Below are 19,919 nucleotides of genomic sequence, written 5' to 3'. Positions count from 1 at the left end.
CGGATTGGGAGAGGGGGTGGAGCAGCGACCAGGACGGCTTGGAAGAGTGGGGTAATTGGCTGGATACAATTGGGGGGGGGGGTCTGAAAAAAAAAGTGACAAAGCTGAAGAGGTGGTTAAAAAAAAAGACATAAACAAGCTTCCTGGGTTTGACTTGATGACAGCCGTCTGTGACTTTATGTCTCAGCATCTCAGCGCTTCTGAGGAGGGGCTATTGAGCTATTTCCAAACTCAGAACCCAGAGACTAAATCGTCTGAAGATGATTTAGTCTCTGGGTTCTGACTTTTTTGACCCAGAGACAATTTAGTCTCAATGGCCAATGTTTCAGGGCTAGTTGCTGGCTGCTCTCTTCCTTTCCCATTAAGAGTCCCTCTTCTGTGCGCCCGTCATCATTTACAGTCAGATGAGCGACTTGAGATGTGAGAATGGAGTTGGGAGTCGAGAGATGCCGTCTACAACCGGATTGTTTCTCAAGTGGTCGACAAGAGTCAAACATTTCTCCTCACAATACATAAACATCGATACTTTTTGTTGGCGTTTTAGGCCCGGACAAAATTTTTGGCCAACGCGTTTCCGCCTCTTTCGCTCCCCACATCAACTGTTATCAACATACAACCAAAGCACGTTACTGGAGAACTCGCCGCTTACTCAAACGTGATTGGTCAACACTACTCGGACTAAAACGGATATGGGAACCAGAACGCTTCCGATGCCAAAATCTTGCCCCGTGCCTACAGAGTCTATATATAAACATATAGAATCTGTTCATAGAGAGTAAGCTATTTCAGCCCCGGGCAGGGCAGGCCAGGGTGGGAAAAGGGAAGTGCAATCACCAGGGGAATCCCACCACAGAGTGGAAACTGGAAATGAATACAGCACACACGGCTGACCTCTGACCTCCCACCAAAACAAAGGCAGGACAGCAGGGGGTGGGGGGTGGGGGTAGGGGGTTGGGGGTTGAGGGGTGGAGTAGGGTGGGCAGGACATAAGAGGTGAAAAGGCACAAGGCAAGCTCATAGGTCCAAAAGCCAAGCCCACGTCTGCGTCCTGCCATGTGATGTTGTTTAAAAACTGTTTACAACTCATTACACAGCCATTGTACACAGATACACAATGCTGGCAGTGTTAGCATGGAGACTTGTGCAGTAGGGGGTGGGGAAAGCTAAATTTGAATCAGTGCAAAATCACAATACCGGGCTGTGACCATTTTAATATCGCAGCATTTCCCCTGAATCCCAAGCATACTCATATTTTAACACGCTGGACTTAAAATGAATGAATTTTGTCGTACACTGTCTTTGAATTATTGCAGTTTTCACATTTTACCATAGATAAGGAGATGGAGCCTTAAAAATATTGAATCGCAATATTTACAATAGCGTAATATTCTTGAAATAGCAACATTTATCAAATCGATTAGGGAGGTCCCGGCTGATACCCAGCCGATCCCCCTGATATGCAGACAACTGCATCCATCCACACACACACACACACACACACACACACACACACACACACAGAGCAGTATTACCTCTCTTTGGAAGCGTCGGTGCTCACTGCGGCCCTGTCTGGCTCCGCTCCTTCCAGCCTCCTCCACCTCCATCCTCTCCGCGTTCTCTAGCTCCAGGGCCTCCAACTTCTCAATCACACCGGAGCGGCTGCAATCAACACACAACACGCACGTGTAAATACACACACAAATGGGCGGCACAGAGGCCCAGCGGTTAGTGTTGTTGCCTCGCGGCAAGGTCCTGGGTTCGAATCCCGGGCTGTCCCGGGTCCTTTCTGTGTGGAGTTTGCATGTTCTCCCCGTGTCTGTGGTGGGTTTCCTCCGGGTGCTCCGGTTTCCTCCCACCATCAAAAAGACATGCGTGTTAGGGTTAATACTCCTGCCTGTGCCCCTGAGCAAGGCAATGGAAAGAAGAAGTGGAGTTGCCCACTCCTCCTATACAACAGGATGGGTTAAATGCAGTAGACAAATTTCATTGTAACCAAACAACTGCACAATGACTAAAATAAAGTGGCTTTCAAAAAAACAACAACAAACAAACGCAGGTTTAAAGCTCAAGGGGGTGCATCATATCAACCACAACAGTTAAGCAACCAGGACAAAAGATAAAAAGGGAGAGTTGTTCAGTGAGCATCAGTCAGACAGACACTGGAATGGGCTCTATATGAAGCACTGGTGCATGAAGTACACCTTATGGCAAGGTCTACCATATCAGATAAGGCAGTGAACGCTGGAATGTGAGATCCCAGAAAAGCACCAACTAGGGTCGGCTTAGGCTAAGGCACCTTGTAACGTTGTTCAGAAAGGTGTGATATAAAGTTTACTATTATTATCAGCAAAACCTTAGACACAGGGGTACACTGACACATCCACACACTCTCTCTCTCTTTCATCATCAGCCGCTTCCTCGGGGTCGGGTCGCGGTGCCGGCGAGCTAAGTAGGGCACTCCAGACGTCCCTCACCCCAGCAATGCCCTCCAGCTCCTCCTGGGGGATCCCAAGGCGTTCCCAGGCCAGAATGGACATGTGGTCCCTCCAGCAAGTTCTGGGTCCACCCCCGGGGGGTCTCCTCCCAGACCAGTCAGTGATGCCAGAAGTCAGCATGCCCCCCCTGCACTGCACCCTACCCCAATGCTCATCCCCGCAGGTGGTGGGTCCACGGGGTGGACATTCACACTCATAACCTTTTATTAACTGGCAGAGCAATTCACTTTAAAAGAAGGCCGCATGTGAGAGGCAGTGGAAAATATCAAATTACCATTTTCCCCTAAACGCCATCTTTGTTTGGGACCCCTTAGCAAAATCGGCTCTTCTTACAAGGCCAAAGATGGGAGAGAAGGAGGAGCAGAAGGGATCAGGGGTATATTAGTTCAATGGTCCATAACAGCCTCACCGACTGTCAGGGTTGTAGTGGCACCGGGTCTGCGACTGTGTGTGTGTGTGTGTGTGTGTGTTCGTGTGCTTGTACATTCTCACATGTGAGAAAATGTCTGTTCCCCTTTAATTCAAAAGTGGCACAAGTGGACCCATAACAGGGTTGAGCCCTGCTGTTATGTGTTCCCTCCACTTTTTCCTCACAGGCCTGGTTTGGATGGAGGAGCTGCGCAGAGCAGGAAGTAGGTCCAGAGGAAAAAAGATGACCCCTCTCCAGGCCTCACCCATTCGGTTTGTTTGAAATACTGCCCTCTCCTCTGTGTGTGTGTATGACCTGTGACCTTTCCGAGAACAGAGCCGGGGGCTGAGGGGCAGATTACTGAATGGAAAGTACAGAGCCTGCCTGTTTATACAGTGTGTGCCTCCAAAGAGTATGATTGCTGATACAAACCAGCAGGGGGAGGCGATATTAAGTACCAATACCTTCCCCCGAAGCAGATACACTTATTCATGGAAAAGGGGAGATTCAGAGGCAGAAATCCCACTTCCCCTAACACGTTGTTACTGTAGACGCGTCAGCTTTGAGTGCAGGTGCGTGTATTACGGGCTGTGTAAGTACTTGCGTCACCATACTGTCTGTGTTCGTGTATGCCTTTAAAAGGATAAGCTCGTCATTCTAGTATTTCCAGACTGCGGTGTCTGCTAGCGGGATGCTGGCATTCCAAGAAGCCAGTCCACTAACCTGGTTCACTAAGCTAAATTAGTGGCTGATTAAATGCTATACCTGGCAGAAACGGCAACAAGGTTAAGACAGGTTAGATATATTAGGAGAACTCTGAACTCTTTGGTGCACAGACCTGCTTTAAATCAAGGTCAGACCAGGCCTCTTTTACACTGAAAGGTATGACTTGATGGAGGCTGATGGACATTTTATCCCTCCATAGTGTCACAGAAACACACTTAAAGACACAAGATAGTTGGGAACACAAGTATAGAAGAGCATGCGAGACAACAGCAGGACAAACAAGCAGCCAGCGGAGACAGCAGAGCCACTGACCTCCTCTCAGGACTGAGGACAGCTTCCCTGTCCTGCCTGTCGGGGCTCCTCAACCTGCTTCTCTTCTCTGCCTTCCGGGCCTCGGCCTCCAGGCGTCGGGAGCGGGGTGTGTCGTGGTGACTGTGGGAGTAGCCCCCCCTGTGAGTTGGCTGGTGGCTGTCGGTGCTAGTCACCGTGCTGCCGCTAGCATCAGAGTCCAGAGAGCTAACCGAGCCGCTGATGTGGGAGCCATTGGAGAGCAGGGAGCTACCGGAGGGGAACGGGTCGCTGGGTGCTGGCGAGAGGCAGCGCGGGATGCCGCCCAGGCTGGAGCAGGAGCCCGTGGGGGAGAGGAGGTCATTAGCTTGGTGGGGTGCTGTGCCGTGGAGCGGCAGGCTACCCCGGTCCACCTCATCGCCGTTCAGAGAGCCCGTGTCAGAGCCTTGACCTACAGAGGCGCAGTCACCTGGATGCACAGACACATAAAACCACATCACATGACATCCAATGCACATATGCTCTCCTCTGGAAATATGATTATGTATGTATTATGTATGTCTATCAACAATTTGAGACCAAGAATGGAGTTGAAGGTGCCATTTCACCCTACCTGCGGGGGGCAGTGGTGACCCCAAGGGGGGCAGGTCAGCAGCCGACCACACAGTGGCTCCTTCGGCTTCCCTTTGGCTCAGCTCCTCTTGCCAGATGATGGAGCTGGAGTCTGGCACTTTCTCTGACTCGGGAATACCCGAGCCCGTTACCGCTACCTTGGCTGGACCAGGCTCCTGAACACACAGATACGTTAGAGAATCAAAAACACATTCCGGTATAAAGGGACTGCATCTCACTGTGATTCCAGGAGTTACAGATGACAGCTAGCAAGCTAAATTCACTAAATACAAGTAATTTTTCTACATTTGATTTTGCATATTCTGTATGGTGTATTATTGTACTGCATAACACGAGCAAGGGTCTTTGTCACAGTTATGATGGGTCTGATGTCTTCACAGCAACTGGTACCAGTAATAGTGACAGAAGGGGCCTCTTCTTCACATAGCAACCAATAAGCCGTAGCCACTAGTACTGCTTTACGGGGAGCGTGGGAAAAACATCTCTGTCCAATCAGGTTGTTTGGCTAAAACTATGCCAAAAAGTGAGGTGTCCAGAGGATTACCTGAGAAGTTGTGGGCTCCACCTTGCGTTTCTTCTTCTGATTCTGCTTGTTGGTCCTGGGGTACACAACCAGCTGCTCGCTCCACCTGACAACAAACGCACAACAGCGTTACAACTTAGCCATGTATGCCGTTGCCTGACTTGTCACTTGACAAATACACTGCCAGAAGGACCAAACGTACCCATTGATAATCTCTTTATTCTCTCCTCTGATGTAGTACTCCTGATCAGGCGTGATGATGCACAGGGCATTCTTCTGGCCCGTCCTGGGCTCAGCGTCGATGACGTCTGTACACAGGTTCATGTTCACCGTACCCTGAGGCAGCGTGCTTGGCTGGCAGACAAACAACATATTTTACTTGTGGCCTGAATTATTAACCAAAGTTACTTTATCCTTTCAGAGAGGTGTCTGGTTTTGTTACCATGTCTGGTGTGTGTGGCGGCTGACATCATTTGGTGTCACATCATGTATAGCACAAAACTGAGGGTCTGAAGTGGAAAACATGACCAAGTAATGTGCACATTTCATTGCTTTGGCTCATCGGGTATCACAATAACTCTTTCAGCCTGGCACAGTGACTCTTCTCGGTTCTCGCCTCGGTCATTCCTTCCTCTTCTACCGCTCTGGCTCATGCGACAGCGCCAACTGGAAGGTCGTGCCGCTGTTAGTCAGGTTGCCATGGTAACAAGGGAACCCTTTTCAATGGCAGTGCCCACTGAGTGAATAGGTCGGATGACAGAAAATGGAGGGCTGGGCTGAAGCTGCTTTGTTGTGTATGTGAGTGTGTGTGGGACCAGAGTAGGTCTGCAGAGTAGTCAGATCTACTCACAGTAGGTCCGAATAGGCTGTACATCTGCATCAAGGGTACAATCCGGGAGAAGTACAGTACATTTCGTCCAATTCTTTTTTTGGGGGACCCCCCGCTTTTTTTTCTCCCCAATTGTACTTGGCCAATTACCCCATTCTTCCGAGCTGTCCCGGTCGCTGCCCCCCGTATGCTGATCCGGGGAGGGCCGCAGACTATCACATGCCTCCTCTGATAAGCTGCCAGCCGCTTCTCTTCACCTGACAGTGAGGAGTTTCACAAGGGGGACGTAGCGTGTGGGAGGATAACGCTATTCCCCCTCCCCCCCGAACAGGCGCCCCGACCGACCAGAGGAGGCGCAAGTGCAGCGACCAGGACACATAGCCACATCCAGCTTCCCACTCGCAGACACGGCCAACTGTGACTGTAGGGATGCCCGACCAAGCCGGAGGTAACACGGGGATTCAAATTGATGATCCCCGTGTTGGTAGGCAACGGAATAGACCGCTACGCTATCCAGACGCCCTCATCCAATTCTTTTGAGCAACTCTTCATTCGCGACGCTTACTATATGATATGAATAACCCCAATCATTCTTTTTCCCAGACAGATTTCCTCTGAGGCGCTATCTGTTTCAATAAAAAAAGACTTTCAGAAACACACATTTTTGGAGCTGAAATAAAATATGGACATAATTTTTGGCTGGCAGAACTACAAGTTCAATTAGCCATTGACAATATATAGGAGTAAACTTCAGCTATGTTTGCTTTGGGGGGGACTGGATAATGATCTCACTGTTATTTCTACCTGATAAGAAAATGTCCCATCAACATTGGAGCGCCGAATTCGCCTAAACTTCCTCTCAGACCTCTGTGCTTTCTCTGTCTGGTCTGAACGCTGAAGTGCCGTTATCAGGCTTTGCTTGGCTTTACTTGCTGCAGATGTAAAACAGGTGCCGTCTCACTCCCCAGTTCCTTTTAAGGCCATTCAACAAAGATCCAGCTTTATTAAGATCTGCCAGTAAACCCCCAGGGACTGCCAAATATGGCAATTACACTGGGTCACACTTAAAACTCAAAGGCTGCAGAAGGACTCAGTCGAAGGCTATGACTGTGCACACACGTGTGTGTTTGTGTGCTGAGGGGGAATTTCATCTTATTTATTGCAGGCGACAGGCACATGTACAGTCCTGCAACATATGTGCGGTGCAAAGCCAGCAGGGTAAATACAGGCTTTGGCGTGACGGTACGAGACGGGATTTCTGGTTTCTACCGTTTCGACCGTATATTGATACGGCTCGAGCCTTTCTGCTTCCCACCCTCAAAGCTCCGGTATGTTTGTGATAACCCAGACCCCTGGCTTTTATATAGTCGCCTAAGCTTCCTGTTTAAGCAGAATGTGCCTTGCTTGTTGGAACTTCAGGACTAGGGACGGATGCTGGAACTGTTACAGTAAGACTGAAAAAAAAAAAAACCAGATCTTTACTTAATCCAACAACTATTTGGCTTGCCGGCCGTGAACCTCCATGTGTTCTCACAGATAGCGCATGGACACCGCTGCAGATGTAGGGCCAGTTCTTTGTATTTGCTTGCCGCCACGATGAAGGTTGTATAAGTGCGGGCTGATCCTCATCCTGTGCAAAAAGGAGGCAAGCTAACTGTTGCTTAGAAACTGCCCTCTGCTACTGGCACCAAAACAAAGGAGAAGTATATGCCAAGACTGCCATTCAAAAGCAGATGAATTATAACGGGTCCGACTTCTACACACGAGATCAAATCCCATATCCTCCGATTGTGTCCCCCTTCCATGGGGCCGGCTATTTTTAGTCGCACAGCAGGATATTATTAAAACAACTTTCTCACAGGCTCTTCTTCGGAGTTCAGCTGCTCCGGGATCAAGACACAAGAGCCGGCAATGAAATGCAGCAGCAAAAAAAACCCCCTTAGATAGACAAACGGACAATATGGACCATGCTAGTAAATCAAGTAAACCGTTTTTATACTACTACTAAAAATTCAATGGGCCGTTAAAGGCGAAATGCCATGTTGAATATGGTCAAGCCATAACTCAACTACTGTAAACAATTCCCCCTATGCAGAAATGTGGGGTACTTTTTGTCCAACTGCAGCCCAAGCTGAACAGTAAACTAGCGAGACCTTCCCAAGTAGACTGTAAAAGCGGTGTGAAAAAACCCAACGGAGCCAGCTTTAGAATGAAGTGGAGCACACCCACTCTATAAATGATAAATCCTTCAGGAGGCTTTTACAGGCGAAGGCAGTGCCGGCAGAAGGCTGCCGCGGCGAGCTGTGGACTAGTGGCTGCTGTTTTATATGGGATTATATGCCCAGACACGCAGTGCCCGCCATCAAAACTCCTCTCCAAGCGCTTAACAGACAGGAACTGCCAGTCGAACTTTTCCTAGACCCCCCCCCACCCCACCCCACTTGGGCTGCCTGTTGCAATTGCTTGCAGTGGGCCATAAAGCAGCAGCACCGTGGTTTCAACACCTGGTGGACACTGAGGGGGGGGGTCGGGGGGGGGCAATGGTAAGGTTGTCAATTGGGATTTTACCTGACAAGATGTGGCGACTCAATAACGGGTCTGTTCTGTTTGCTGAATGTCGTCGAGGGGCAGGGGCAGTTTTGGAGCCTAGCAGAGGCAGTGGATGACCCCCCCCCCCAATTTGTTCTCACGGCCATTGACCTTTCAACCCGAGTACTCACTGGGTGGTCTTTCTCTCCCAATTTCTACCCATCTCAGCAAAAAGGATTTTCCATGACTGTTCATATTCCTTTCACTTTCCATCTGTCCATTCGTTTATCACTGTGCTGTGCAGTCAGAGTCAACCTCAGTCTAATTATGTACTTCACAGTAGGGCTGGGGCAATAATTCATTATGACCGTCTCTCAAAGGTATCATATCGAGATGAAATTTGAAAAATTTCATATGGTAATACAAAACTTTAATTATCTTGTCTAAATTAATGTTAACGAGAATCTATTACTGAAAATTTCTCACAAAATGAGGACAAAAACTTCAGCTGAAGATGGTATTTTTGCATATGTAAGCCGATATTGTGATATATCAATATCGTGAAAAATTCCATATGATCATCATGATAATATTTTCCATGTTGCCCAGCACTATTTAATGGCATCGAAAATTTTTCCTGCAGAATCAGTGTTGTTTTGATGCTCGGCCAAAAGGTTCCTTGTGGGTCTGACCTAAGCTCACATCCAGCAGGGATTAAGACTAAAACTGGCTCTTACTTGGTCATTCACATCACGCAGAAATAGAAAACCCTACTTGCAATTGTTTCATGAGGGGTGAGCGATATTCCCACCGCGGAGGAGGGCACCCCGGCTGAACGAATGTAAAAGGGAACGACATTTTGTGACGTGAAGGCAACCATTCTCAAACCGTCCGACCATTAAGATGCCTTGCAGCCCCAATCCCCCCCCCCCCCCAAAGCTTCTTCAGAAGTGGGTGCGTGCCGTGGCGGGCCGTGCGTTGGAATGTCTGGGTCTGGGGCATGACTGAAGTTTCCCCTGTGGTTTCGAAGGGGGCTAGCACACGCTCTTTTCTCTCACTCTTTGTGGTTCTGGGATTTTTAGAGAGCCTGCTGCAGTTCACCAAATATGGGCATGGGAGAGGAATGCTGCCGAAGACCTGGGAGCATCTCTGCCTCTCCTCATGGTTAAAATAGTTCCAACTGTAATAGGCTACGGCTTCACGTGTACACGTACAGCCTTGGCGTCGACCGGTAAAAAAACAAAAAAATTAAAAAAGCAAACAATGCCATTGCTTATGGCTACTAGTTTTTCCCACATGATCAAAATAGCCGTTCGCTGTGTGACCATAGGCTGCTCCTTCAACTCAACTATGAGACTCAAAACGCTGTCACACTTTTCTAGGTTGAGAAGATCTAGTCCCTCCACGAATGGGATCTGGTTAACTGGCTGTCTCTTCTTGTTGCCAACAGTTTGCCGTGTTTCATTCTGTATCTCTTGACATACTAGCTGGTCGCCTAAGTCACATCCTCTCTGCTGAGAAGAGCGGAGTTATTACTAACAATCACCTCAGGCATGATAAGTAGCCCAGTCCCAGACCATCTTGGCCCTTTCATGGAGACAGGCACAAATGAAATCACAGATTTAATATTGTGTTTAGAGACACAAGCCAACCAAATTACAGCCCTAGACCTAGATGATGCCAAAGCATTCCAGCCTAGTCAGACCAAAACGCCAACCAACAATGAAAGAGAAATCATTTCACAAAAAAGAAAAACCAAGGAAAAACCTATGTTATTAGAAAAACTAGACTGACCAAGTTTCAAAATGAAGAAGAAAGTCAAGTTTATTTCATCATTGTACAGGTTACAATGAATGTGTTCTCTGCATTTAACCCACCCTATTGTATAGGAGCAGTGGGCAGCTGCAGCACCCGGGGACCAACTCCAGTTCTTCTTTCGAATGCCTTGCTCAGGGGCACAGACTGGCGTATTAACCCTAACATGCCTGTCTTTTTGACGGTGGGAGGAAACCGGAGCACCCGGAGGAAACCCACGCAGACACGGGGAGAACATGCAAACTCCACACAGAAAGGACCTGGGATGGCCTGGGGTTCGAACCCAGGACCTCCTTGCTGTGAGGCAACAGTGCTAACCACTGGGCCACCATGTTGCCCAAAAGTAATTTACAATATGGCAAAAGCGGTACCTGTTCAGACTGATGTCAGCCCCCCCCCTTTTCTCCCCAATTGTACTTGGCCAATCACCCTATTTTCCGAGCTGGCCCAGTCGCTGCTCCACCCCCTCTGCCGATCCAGGGAAGGCTACAGACTACCACATGCCTCCTCCGATACATGTGGAGTTGCCAGCCACTTTTCACCTGACAGTGAGGAGTTTCACCAGGGGGACATCGTGCATAGGAATATCACACTATTCCCCCCAGTTCCCTTTCCTCCCCCGAACAGTCGCCCCTGACCAACCAGAGGAGGCACTAGTGCAGCGACCAGGACACATACCCACATCCGGCTTCCCACGTGCAGACACAGCCAATTGCGTCTGTAGGGACGCCCGACCAAGCTGGAGGTAACACAGGGATTCGAACCGGTGATCCCCGTGTTGGTAGACAACGGAATAGACCACCCTTCTACCTGGACGCCTTCTAGACTGATGTTAGTTTTTGATAAAACCTTCGGCATTGTGAAACATCTGGACAGTCCTCAACTAGCAGCTTGACCCAGAGTACAAGTACTAACTTGATAATGAAGAAAACTGGCCTCTCTAACACCGGTAATTTTCCCCACTGAAATGATACTTTGACTCATCGACTAGTCAACAAACAACAAATAAATGAATCATAATTTTGGCATTGAGTAGACATTCTAAATGAATTGTTTCATTATAACGGCAGCAGGGTTTTTGGGAAGCGTTTGGCAAGACATCAATCGTCTAAAGGCCATGGGTAGAAGCCAGCCAAAAAACAACAATTATTCAATCTGTTGAAGTGGCTTTGAGAAAAAATACTGAATCCCTGTGAACTCCAAGGACACCGGTGACCATTTCCATGGTGTACCTATGGAGAATCACAAAATATACAACAATCCTCTCGGATCATTATTAACAAAAACTAATACAGCGACATGCAATTATCCCATCTACTTGTTAAAGGAATAGTTCACAATTTTATGGGAGCCTATCACTATTTTGTACTCACTGCTCATGTAGCACATAGATGTTTCATTTTCATTCCTCCGTCCTTTTCTTCATACTAGACATGCATCTTTGTCTTGGCATCTACTGTGCAATGTAATTAATGGGGAACAAATCCACAATCCTCGTCCAGTGCAAGAAAACACTCCACGGTTCAGTCAAAGCTAACATGATGCTAAAGCGGTCCATAGTGAATTCGAGAGGTCATTTTACAAATTTACAGTTGTTTTTATTGCTGAATTCTCTCCAAGTGTTTACCTTGTTGTGCCATGGTGGAGTGACTCCGGCTGTTATTCGCATGTAGGCCAGGGAGTAACACCGAAGGAAACGACTGTAACCAACAATAAAAAAAAAAACAAAAAACTACTGTACATTTTTTTAAATAACCTTGCAGTATCTTTGGCTGTTTTTTTGCGCTGAACGAGGATTGTGAACTCCTCTTTCATCAACTGCTGTTTCATCAGCGGAGGATGATGAGATGGACCTGCATGTCCAGTATGAAGAAAAGGATGGACGACTCTGAAACCGAAACCCATATATGTACTACATGAGCGGCAGGTACAAAATATGGACAGGCTTCAAAAACTCCAAACTTAGGGCGTCCGGGTAGAGTAGTGGTCTATTCCGTTGCCTACTAACATGGGGATCGCCAGTTCGAATCCCCGTGTTACCTCCGGCTTGGTCAGGCGTCCCTATAGACACAATTGGCCATTTCTGCAGGTGGGAAGCCGGATGTGGGTATGTGCCCTGGTCGCTGCTCTAGCGCCTCCTCTGGTCAGTCGGGGCGTCTGATCGGGGGGGGGGGGAATACATCCCCCTGGTGAAACTCCTCACTGTCAGGTAAAAACAAGCAGCTGGTGACTCCACATGTATCGGAGGAGGCATGTAGTAGTCTGCAGCCCGCCGCGGCTCGGCAGAGGGGGTGGAGCAGCGACTGGGATGGCTCGGAACAGTGGGGTAATTGGATGGGTACAATTGGGGAGAAAAAGGGGGAACCCCCCCCCCCAAAAAAAAGCTCCAAACTTTTCCTTTAAGCTCCAGTTTTAATTGGGCTCCTTGGGGAGACAGTTGGGGAAGGAGAGGCAATCGGAGCAGCGAGAATGTAATCCAAAAGAGGAACAGCTCTAAAAGGGAAAGAAATGGGTGAGGCCTCAGCAAAGCTCTTCGCTCTATAGGAGGAGAGGGACATCCGGAAAAGACTGTATACATTACCCTAACCCAAAACAAAGTCTAACTGCCCTCTACTGCTTTCTAGATACTTTGGGTAAACAATGATTAACTCAACATGAGAAATGAGATTTGTGGTATCAGTTCATGTTGTCTGGGGGGGGGGGTCTATCCTGTGGGTCGCGAGCGCAAAGCAGCCATTTTCCTGACCCAGTTTTCCTGCCTTCCGGAGCGCTCTACCGAGCACATGAAAAGACCCGCGGACAATGAGGCCGACAGTCTTGGAAAAACTGTTACAATGAGAGGAAAACGTGGTTACACACCAGCACGGGTGTCACTGGAAACACATTACGCAGTGGAAACACACACAGAGACAAACAACACACGCACGTGTGCGCACCCACAGCATTTCCTCCCTTTGTCACCACTCCAGATCAATGACAACACATCGCCAACATTTTCTCATCCCCCCCCCCCCCATACACAAATGTGTAGGGACAGCCTCTCGTCTCCTTTTCATTCAATGTAACGTAGACCGCTAGGAACAGCTGGCGAGATGGAGGAGCTGGGCTCCCACGCTGTTGTCGCTATTATGTGGTGGGTTTTTTTTTTGTTGCCCCCCTTGTAATGCACATATGCCTTTCACTTACATGAAAATACCCGCACATGCAAACATCCAGTCCATGTACGGCAGTCTCTGGCAGGCTAGCCAGCTATAATGTGTGGGCCCCAGTGTTTACACACAAATACTCTAATCTCCAGCCTGATCAGCCGCTGTGGGCTTGGTCACCCGTGTCACATTCCCTTGGCGACACACCGCCAGCGCAAACACGGGCTTAAGCATGGGCACCGACTTCACAGCTTTGCTTTTCCTTTCACTGTTCCTCTAGACACTTTTCCTTCCACCTCGCCACGCTTATCTCCGCTGTGCCGCTCACCACCGTATGAACCGAGTGTGCGAAGTTTCCGGCGGCAAGGTTTCCGGAGAGGTGGCAACACGGGTGCAGAAGCCCCTACATTTCTGTCACCTCGAGATAAGCTTGCAGCACAGTCATCAACTTTCCCAGGTAGGCCCGATGGGCTGTAAATGACGCTTACCGCCTGTTTCCTGGAGAACAAGAGGAGTAATTTGCGAGCTAGCTCACTGCGGTTTTATAGAGAGCGGAGGGGCGACGCCACTTACCGACTCGTCCAGGGCAAAGCGCAGGCAGCCGTGTTCGTAGAGCACGAAGAATCGCCGTTGCCATTTCTATCGGAGGAGAGACGGGCGTTATCTGATTAACCAGGCTACCAATGAGAGTGTGTGGTCAGTAACTTACAACTCCTTCTCTCCAAGAGCAATAACCAGCAATAGAACATTGAATTATTTCCATGTTGGCGATGGCCACACGGAACAGACCAACACACATTTGAAGGTGAAAGTTCAAGCCTCCATTATCTCAAATGGGGGGCTGTAGTACTTAATGCAGCTTCTGTAACATACCACTACAGTGCATATCTATGGGGTGAAAGAAAACATGAGCGGATATACACACACCCATCCCCCCTGCTTCAAACACACACGGATATACACACACACACACACACACAAGCCTACGTGCATGCTCTTACTCGGGATCTCTGCATAGGATTGTCAAAATCAGTTCCCTCCGGGGCCAGGCACAGCCATCCACCATAAATAGGTTTAGCCTGTAAAAGAGTGAAGGGGAGAAAAAAAGAGCAATTTAGGCAATCATTAAAACTGGAAGAGAGAGAGAGAGTGTGTGCATTTGTGGGGGTGGGGTGACTGGAGGGAGAGAGAGAGAGAGAGAGAGATCTTTTGGGACCCAGATGTTGCCTCTCCTCTTGCAGGGCATTTTTGCAACCACACAAAACCAGTTAGCGAGCCACTCGGTGTAATCAGCTCTGTTTGATGACATGCTTGAGTGCGCTATCTTTTCCTGTTTCCTCGCCAGAGAGGAGACCAGAACGAGGCCTCCGTTGTGACAAGACACCCGCCGACTGTCTAGGAGCTGCAAACAAACAATGCCGACGTGCAGCTCCCCCCGAATCACCTTCCGGACTTGTTTAACCGCAAACGACAGGCACCCAGTGGAAACGAGAGAAGTTCAAAAGACATGGAAACATATAAACGCCGAGCATGTTCCCACAGGGGAGCGGGCTGGAGGGAGGGAGGGAGGGAGGGAGGGCGACGGGCCCGCTTCAAAATGACTGCTCTTCGCTTTCCACCGACACTGAGGACGTGCCTCTCCGCTTCAAATGTTAACCGTTAGCAAACAGCTCTCGAACCCCCACCCCCCACTACCACCTCCACCCAGGCCAAAACGAATGCCTCACCTGGAGTGGAGAAGCATCGGATTATCAGTCTGCTGCTCCAATATTGGCCCCCGCTGCTGCTCCGTGTCACTGCATGCCTGCCATAAATCTATATGTGCCTTGTTTGAACTTGTAGAGATGCGCAGATTGAAACGGATGACTTCGAGGCCTTTAAAAGACCTTTTTCTTTTTTTTCTTCCCAAGGACAGCCGGCCGTTACACCGATAAATCAAATCACTTTTGTTAATTCGGTGGCGGATGACAAATGAGTTTACCAATCTTTGACGCTCGCCTTGCACAGAGAGCGAGAGGGTTTCTGAAACAGGCGAGAGGGGGGCCAATCAAGAGGAGGGAGAAAGGCACGAAGCAAGAGCAGCTGTGCCTGTGGCGTGCAGCATAACCTACAGACACACACACACACACACACAAAGTGGTCCCACTTCCTCCCTTGGTAGTCTTTTTTGGTGACCCCCGCCACCCTTCCAACCTCCTCCTCCCGGACCACATCTCCAGTTGAAATCTCTCCCTAGCTTTCAACCTCAGGCTTCTCCCACAGGCAAGTGAGGTTAACTCTCCCATTTCCTCCAGAGTGCAGGCCAAGGGTCCCGGGGCTGAACCGCTCATCCCTGGGAGCCCGTATCCCCTCGCCCGTCTAAACAGTGACTTAGGGCAGGCATGCTCATTCCAGCACGGGGCACGCTTGTTGTTTGCCGGGGCTTATGCGTGGCAAAAACCAAACACAGCTGGGTGTGACACGAGATGGGACCCATGTGAAAGTCATTTCATTATCATAACAGGGATCCTAAAATGTGGCAGGCCTCCCACCGACACCGTAATGGAGCGTTCGGATTCGCTGTGTGGTGTCAAATCATTTCAGGATGGCGGTGACGATACCCTGCAGGCAGTCACTGTCTTTGAACATTTGGTACATGTTGATTCTGCAGGCTTTTTAAAGACAAACTTTTGACTTGACTCGGTGACCATGGCCTGTAACCTCACAGTGTGTGGGGGCTGAGCAGCAACCTCTGGGGAAACACTGATCCCACAAAGTCACTTTTGTTTCAGATTCCCAATCCCACACTTCCTTTAGCGAGCGCTTCACCCCTTCCCTCCCTGTGACTCCTGCTCCTCAACTCCCATCATATCCGTGCCCGTCTCACAGCTTTTCTCATTTTCTCGCACTTTCCCTCTCACACACACACACACACACGTCTGCATCCTCTATCATTCTCCTGCCTCCCACCACCTCTTCAGGCGAGTGTGATCACTTTTCTCTCCCCTCCAGTGTGTGTGTGGGGGACTGCCAAGTCCGCGGAAGATCTGGGCCCTCGGCTGGCAAATCATTCTTGCGACCGGCAGAAAAACTGTGACGAAGAATCGAAACACATTTGGACCTTGTAAGGAAATAAATCCCCCTTTTAAGAGTACACAGGCTAAAATAAAAGAATGTGCCCCTCCTCCAGTGGCGGCCCCTCCCCCCCCCCGGTCTACTTTCTATTCTGGCAGTGGCGAACAAAGAGATTGTTTATATTGGATACTGTCCTTCCGACATTCAGCTCCCTTCCCTTTGGATAACTCGTCCATGTGGGCTATCTATTTCAAAGTTGCATTCATAGTGCCAGATCTATCGGACAAATAGGGGGCGTCAAGGGAGGTGGAAAGTGGCACTTGTAACTCCGGCTCCCTTCAAATCCTAAATAACACATTTAGGGCTGAAATTCACTTGGGCTAATGAGCCATTCATGGTGCTCTAACAGCATTACACAGCTGCACTGGCCACTTCTTCTGACTACTTTATTGAGTTTGTCTCTGACTGTGAAGCTTGGCGGGATGAGGGGCCTCCGACAGTCTCTGTACAGGAATCAAATTTAACACAAATTCTAAACCCTATCTCTTGCGACTGTAACAAGGCTATGAACTTTAACACTGTTCATGTGGTATTATATAATATCTTGTGGCTAATTGATGCCTGGCGGTTAGGGCTAATTGGTTTTTGTAATGTCCAGTTGGAGTCCCTCAAAAGAAGATGCAAAAAAAACAAAAACAAAACTGCTCTTGCTACGCCAATCTCCTACCAGAACCATTACAGTCAACACTATTTGGATCACTGAAAGGCTGGATAGCATTTTCAAATGCTTTTGAGTGGGTGGGATATAGTGGAGTGTAGGGACCGATGCCATATCTTTCAAAGAGACAAGCACAGTAAGCCTTTCTGGTTCCATGGACGGATATCGTCATCGAGGCATTTAGAGACAGCGAGGGCTGGGTCACAGGGGGATTAGAGGAAGTGATGTAATCTTAAAACGCCTATCCTGACTCAGACGAGTTGCCACTGAAGGGTTAACCTGCAGTAAACTCCAAGATGTGTTACACACATGACAAAAGAAAGTAAGCATTTGTGCACATGTATGCTGCACGCACGCACACACACAAACACACGAAGGGGATGCTGACGTTGCCGTTTGGCACTTAAGCCATGTTCAAGGGCCCATCTGGACCTCATCGCCTGGGATCAATTACAGGATACAAGAGAGTCTATACTAATGATCTGTGTGTGTGTGTGTGTGTGTGAGTTTATGTGAAGGAGAGAGTCAAAGAAAACCTCTAATACAATCTTTTTAGTTTGATGGTGCTCCTATTCATCTCGGCTCACCTCATCTGCAGATAAAGGAATAGCTGAGGGTGGCAACAGAATGCTAACTATGGCAAAGATAATACAGCCATAGTTAATAGAGAGGCCAAATAATTCACTTTCATCATTTTAATCCTGTCACACGAGCAGATATATATATATATATATATATATATATATATATATATATATATATATATATTATCTGTGTGTGGGGGAGATGTGGAAGGAAGAGAGATGCCTGGCGTTTCGGCCAAAACAAACACACATTCTGTCCTCCTTTTCTTTGCATCTGGGCTTGTTGCAATCTCTTCTCTTGTCTTGGCAGAAGAACTTTAAGGACCCGAATTCACGACATAAGGGTTTTCCTTTTGGCAATCTGTATTAGCTACTAACCTCCCGGCTTTAATACCAAACCAACAATGAGGGCGTTTCATGGCTCTAAGGGGCAAAACATTTAATTAAGATAGGAAGAGGGGGGGAGGGAGAAGAAAGAAAAACTGATGAGCCACTATACTGTAGCAGCCATCCTAAAGTGTCGTGAGTTTGAATCCTAAGCAACAAATACCTAACCTGCATAAACAAACACCTACCTGACTAAAAGGCGTTTGGCAAGAATGGCAGACTGAAAACCTAGAAATAACGTGGTAGCTAAGTATCTCCCTTATATTTTGCATGCCGGTCTATTTGGGCTTCCACGGTTGTGGTCAGCAGTAACATGACAAACAGCCGCACATCTTGACCTACCTGGGTCAAATCTTGGTCCGTCAGAAGATGCAGCTCCCGTGGTTTGAAGCAGTTCTGACATTTACTCTTGTTAAAAATATTCGCCTGAAACTTCCTACAGGGGTTTTCTTTCGCAGTAGACATGGTATTTCGCCTTTCTACCAAAGTCCCGAATCTACTCTCGCTTTGTTGTTGAGAACTTTATCAGCAACGGGGGGCAAATCCTGTGGCTTTTCCGCTTGCGCGTCTACAATCCTTACTTCGGTAAGGGTCGGGGGATCCGATGCATCGTCCAGAAAAAGAAAGAAAACGGGATCAAACCAAGCGTGTTACACGCACACGGCTCAAACCGACCTCGATCTTTCGTGTGTTTAGCTGCACCCAATTCCCGTTTCCCAATAAGTGATAAGCTGCCATCAAGCCAGCCTCCTCATCACTCGCTCGAGCGACGAACGCCTCTCTCGTACATGGCCTGTTCCCACAAAGCGGAGTCGCCACGGAGAGAGGCGGCTAGCGGTCTGGCTAGCGTTAGCTCGCCAGCGGCTCTCCCGAGATCAATAACGCGACGGCGCAAGCCACGAAAACAACACTGTGCGCATCCAGGCGTCAGCCCCAGGCGGCGAGGCGACCGTGTCCGCTACGTGATAACAAACGCCCATCGGAAGCATAAACGCCGAAAAGAACAGGGCATGCGGGTCGGGGCGGCTAGCGAGGCAACTAGTCCAAGTAGCGGCGGCGGCAGCGGCGGCGGGCAGCCCGGGCGAAGTTTACACAACGCTCCTCTCCCGGCTAGCTAGGTTAGCGCCGTCTGCTAGCTCGCATGCTAGCTTGTGAAATCTCCCACAGACTGGCGTTTTTTTCCCCCCCCAACTCGAGTTTAAAAGAACCCCCCCCTCCCCAAAGAAATCCCCCCCCCCACAAAAAAACCTAAACCGTTGCGGTGTTCTCCCGGGTTGGAAACACTGCGTGCAGAGAAAGCATCTCTTGCCGGATCACTTGTGCCGAGGCGAGCCGAGACGGGGCTTGATCCCTAACTGGCTCGGTTAGCCGAGCCCGTGGGTTTATTTTCCTCCTGCGCTCGACCGAGCTCGCTCCCCGTGGACGGACCCCACCGCCGGGATCTCACGGGATCTCGCGGTAGCAGCTCGCGATCGCCGCCCGCGGACAAGACGCCGTAGTTAATTGGCCGTATTTCAATCAGGACGGTGCCCCCCCCCCCCAACCCACCCCCCTTTCGCCAAACGCGCAGGGGAACGCGAGAGTTCCGCTCGGCGGTCGCACGAAATGTCAAATGGCAGCGTCCTTACGCACGCTCGGTAACGCGTGCTGGCGAAACGGGATGAATGGATGTAGTGACCAGATAAGAAGCAGCAGGAGCAGCCTGTCACATTGCACGGATTAAAGTGATTTAGTGCAAATTGCAAGAGTGTGTTATATGAAAGAGCACAAGGGGTAATGAGCG

General features: G+C 49.1%; 1 protein-coding gene across 6 annotated transcripts in view; it reads right to left on the bottom strand.

Moving 5' to 3' along the window:
• The window catches only part of mprip (myosin phosphatase Rho interacting protein), a 39,356-nt gene extending 20,053 nt beyond the window's left edge, over positions 1-19,303 (bottom strand). For 4 of the 6 annotated variants that reach the window (XM_056296658.1, XM_056296657.1, XM_056296661.1 and 1 more), the window contains exons 1-8: positions 18,479-19,303; positions 14,395-14,472; positions 13,967-14,032; positions 5,277-5,428; positions 5,096-5,180; positions 4,532-4,706; positions 3,943-4,387; positions 1,533-1,659 (exon numbers count right to left, since the gene is read on the bottom strand). In XM_056296658.1, the coding sequence (XP_056152633.1) occupies positions 1,533-1,659; positions 3,943-4,387; positions 4,532-4,706; positions 5,096-5,180; positions 5,277-5,428; positions 13,967-14,032; positions 14,395-14,472; positions 18,479-18,601 (1,251 nt within the window). In that variant the 5' untranslated portion in view covers positions 18,602-19,303. Of the gene's footprint in view, positions 1-1,532; positions 1,660-3,942; positions 4,388-4,531; positions 4,707-5,095; positions 5,181-5,276; positions 5,429-5,516; positions 5,938-13,966; positions 14,033-14,394; positions 14,473-18,478 lie in introns of those variants that run through there. The other 2 variants (XM_056296659.1, XM_056296660.1) reach the window with 2 other exon arrangements.
• Between the last annotated feature and the right edge of the window lie 616 nt (positions 19,304-19,919).

This window comes from Lampris incognitus, chromosome 17, assembly GCF_029633865.1.
Source record: "Lampris incognitus isolate fLamInc1 chromosome 17, fLamInc1.hap2, whole genome shotgun sequence".
Classification (NCBI taxonomy): domain Eukaryota; kingdom Metazoa; phylum Chordata; class Actinopteri; order Lampriformes; family Lampridae; genus Lampris; species Lampris incognitus.
Note: the sequence above shows the minus strand (reverse complement) of the source record. Positions and strands in the feature narration are given on the sequence as shown.